The sequence below is a fragment of the Apteryx rowi genome, unplaced genomic scaffold (assembly GCF_003343035.1).
Source record: "Apteryx rowi isolate R43461 unplaced genomic scaffold, aptRow1 scaffold_1456, whole genome shotgun sequence".
NCBI lineage: Eukaryota > Metazoa > Chordata > Aves > Apterygiformes > Apterygidae > Apteryx > Apteryx rowi.
The window spans coordinates 15,056-16,990 of NW_020447704.1; the positions used below are offsets into that span (position 1 = coordinate 15,056).

The 1,935-nt window shown below is 64.8% G+C and overlaps 1 protein-coding gene across 1 annotated transcript in view; it reads right to left on the bottom strand.

Moving 5' to 3' along the window:
• Positions 1-1,935, bottom strand: part of LOC112962297 (myosin-7-like) — a gene marked incomplete at its 3' end in the record, with an annotated part of 19,009 nt that overhangs the window by 10,983 nt on the left and 6,091 nt on the right. The window contains exons 11-16 of the mRNA XM_026058316.1: positions 1,762-1,932; positions 1,326-1,635; positions 1,074-1,147; positions 832-919; positions 429-546; positions 216-339 (exon numbers count right to left, since the gene is read on the bottom strand). Of these exons, the coding sequence (XP_025914101.1) occupies positions 216-339; positions 429-546; positions 832-919; positions 1,074-1,147; positions 1,326-1,635; positions 1,762-1,932 (885 nt within the window). The remainder of the gene's footprint in view (positions 1-215; positions 340-428; positions 547-831; positions 920-1,073; positions 1,148-1,325; positions 1,636-1,761; positions 1,933-1,935) is intronic.

Genomic DNA, 1,935 nt, shown 5'->3' on the forward strand with positions numbered 1-1,935 from the left:
GGATGGATGGATTAGTTGAGGGATGGATGGTAGAACAGATGGATGGATGGAAGACTGGATGGACGGATGGGTCTGTAGGTGGGTGGATGATGGGACTCTGGGGAATGGAGACCCCACAACCAAGTCCCACCTCCTTGGCCTGGACAAGTCCTTCACCTTCTCACGCCCCGCTTCCACCCAGGCCCCCGCCCCCTCTCCCCACCACCCCACCTCACCTTGGTGTGCCCGAACTTGTACTGGTTGTGGTCGATGTCGAGGGAGCCCAGGAGCTTCTCGGCGCCCTTGCGGCTGTCGATGAACTGCCCCTCGGGGATGGCGGCGGGGTTCAGGATGCGGTAGCTGCAGGGGGGGGCGGGGACACCCCAAAATCAGCCCCGCCCAGGCGGCTCCGCCCCCTCCTCTCCCCTCCCCCCCCCCACGCGCCCTACCGCTGGCGGAAGTCCCCGTAGAGGATGCGGTTGGGGAAGCCCTTGCGGCAGATGCGGATGCCCTCCAGCACCCCGTTGCAGCGGAGCTGGTGCATCACCAGGGGGTTGTCCATCACGCCTGGTTCGGGGGCGGGGCGGGGTGTGGAGAGGAGGTCGGCCATGTTGAGGAGGCGGGGCCGGCCCCACGGCTCCGCCCCCTTCCCCCCCCCGGGGCTGTTGGCCACCATCCTCCTTCACGGTGGGCTTGAGGTGGCCCTGCTGCACCACCATCGCAGCCCCTGGGGGGGTTAGCTCCGCCCCCCCGGTGGGGATTCCGCCCCCCCGGTGGGGATTAGCCCCGCCTCCTCGAGATTAGCCCCGCCTCCTCAAGATTAGCCCCACCCCACCAAGGGGATTGGCTCACCGGGCGCCTTCCGCTCGTTGGGGATGATGCAGCGGACGAAGTGGGGATGGGTGGTCTTGAGGTTGGCCATCAGCTTGTTGAGGTTCTCCTGGGGCAGGAGGAAGGAGATGGGGGGGGGGGCGTGTCCAATACCCGCCATGGGAGGAGCCAGCGGTCTCTGCCCCACGCCCAGCGGGAGGTTCTCCTCCCTCTGCCCCACGGCGGGTCCCCTCCGCACGTCCCTTGGTGGTGGGACCCCTTACCCGGTGCAGGGCTGAGACCGTCTGGAAGGAGGAACCTTTCTTCTTGGCTCCTTTCCCCTTGCCTCCATCGCCGCCTGGGGAAAAGAGTGGGGATGGAGAGGTCCATCCATCCATCCCTCCATCCCGCCAGCCCAACCTTCTCTTCCTTCAGCCCGTCCGCCCACCAGTCCACCCGCTCTCCGTCTACCGCTGCCCCTTCCCTGCCTCTTGCCACCTATCCCTCACCCCTTTCTCCATCACCCATCCACCCACCAGCATCGGCCCCGGCGTAGTTGGAGAAGAGGTTGGCCAGGAGCTTGAGGGCCGACTTCTGGTAGAGGCCCACCACCGTCTCGTTGAGCGGGTCCTTGTTCTTCTCCAACCAGCCGAGGATGTTGTAGTCCACCGTGCCGGCGTAGTGGACGAGCGAGAAGTGGGCCTCGGGCTTGCCCTTCACGTTGCGCGGCTTCCCGAAGTTGGCCGACTTGCCCAGGTGGTTGTCGTAGAGCTTGGCCTTGAAGGTCATGTCCGAGGCCTTGGGGAACATGCACTCCTCCTCCAGGATGGACATGATCCCCATGGGCTGGGCAACGGAGAAGCTCGTTGGCCATGGAGGAGACCCAGCGTGACCCAACCGGCCACCTTGGTGCTCTCCACTTGGTCCCAGCTGGAAGGACCCTTCTCCAGAAGGTCCGGGGGGAGGCGGTACCTTTTCGATGAGGTCGATGCAGGCCTGGAGGTCCATGCCGAAGTCGATGAACTCCCACTCGATCCCTTCCTTCTTGTACTCCTCCTGCTCCAGCACGAACATGTGGTGGTTGAAGAACTGCTGCAGCTTCTCGTTGGTGAAGTTGATGCAGAGCTGCTCGAAGCTGTTGAACTG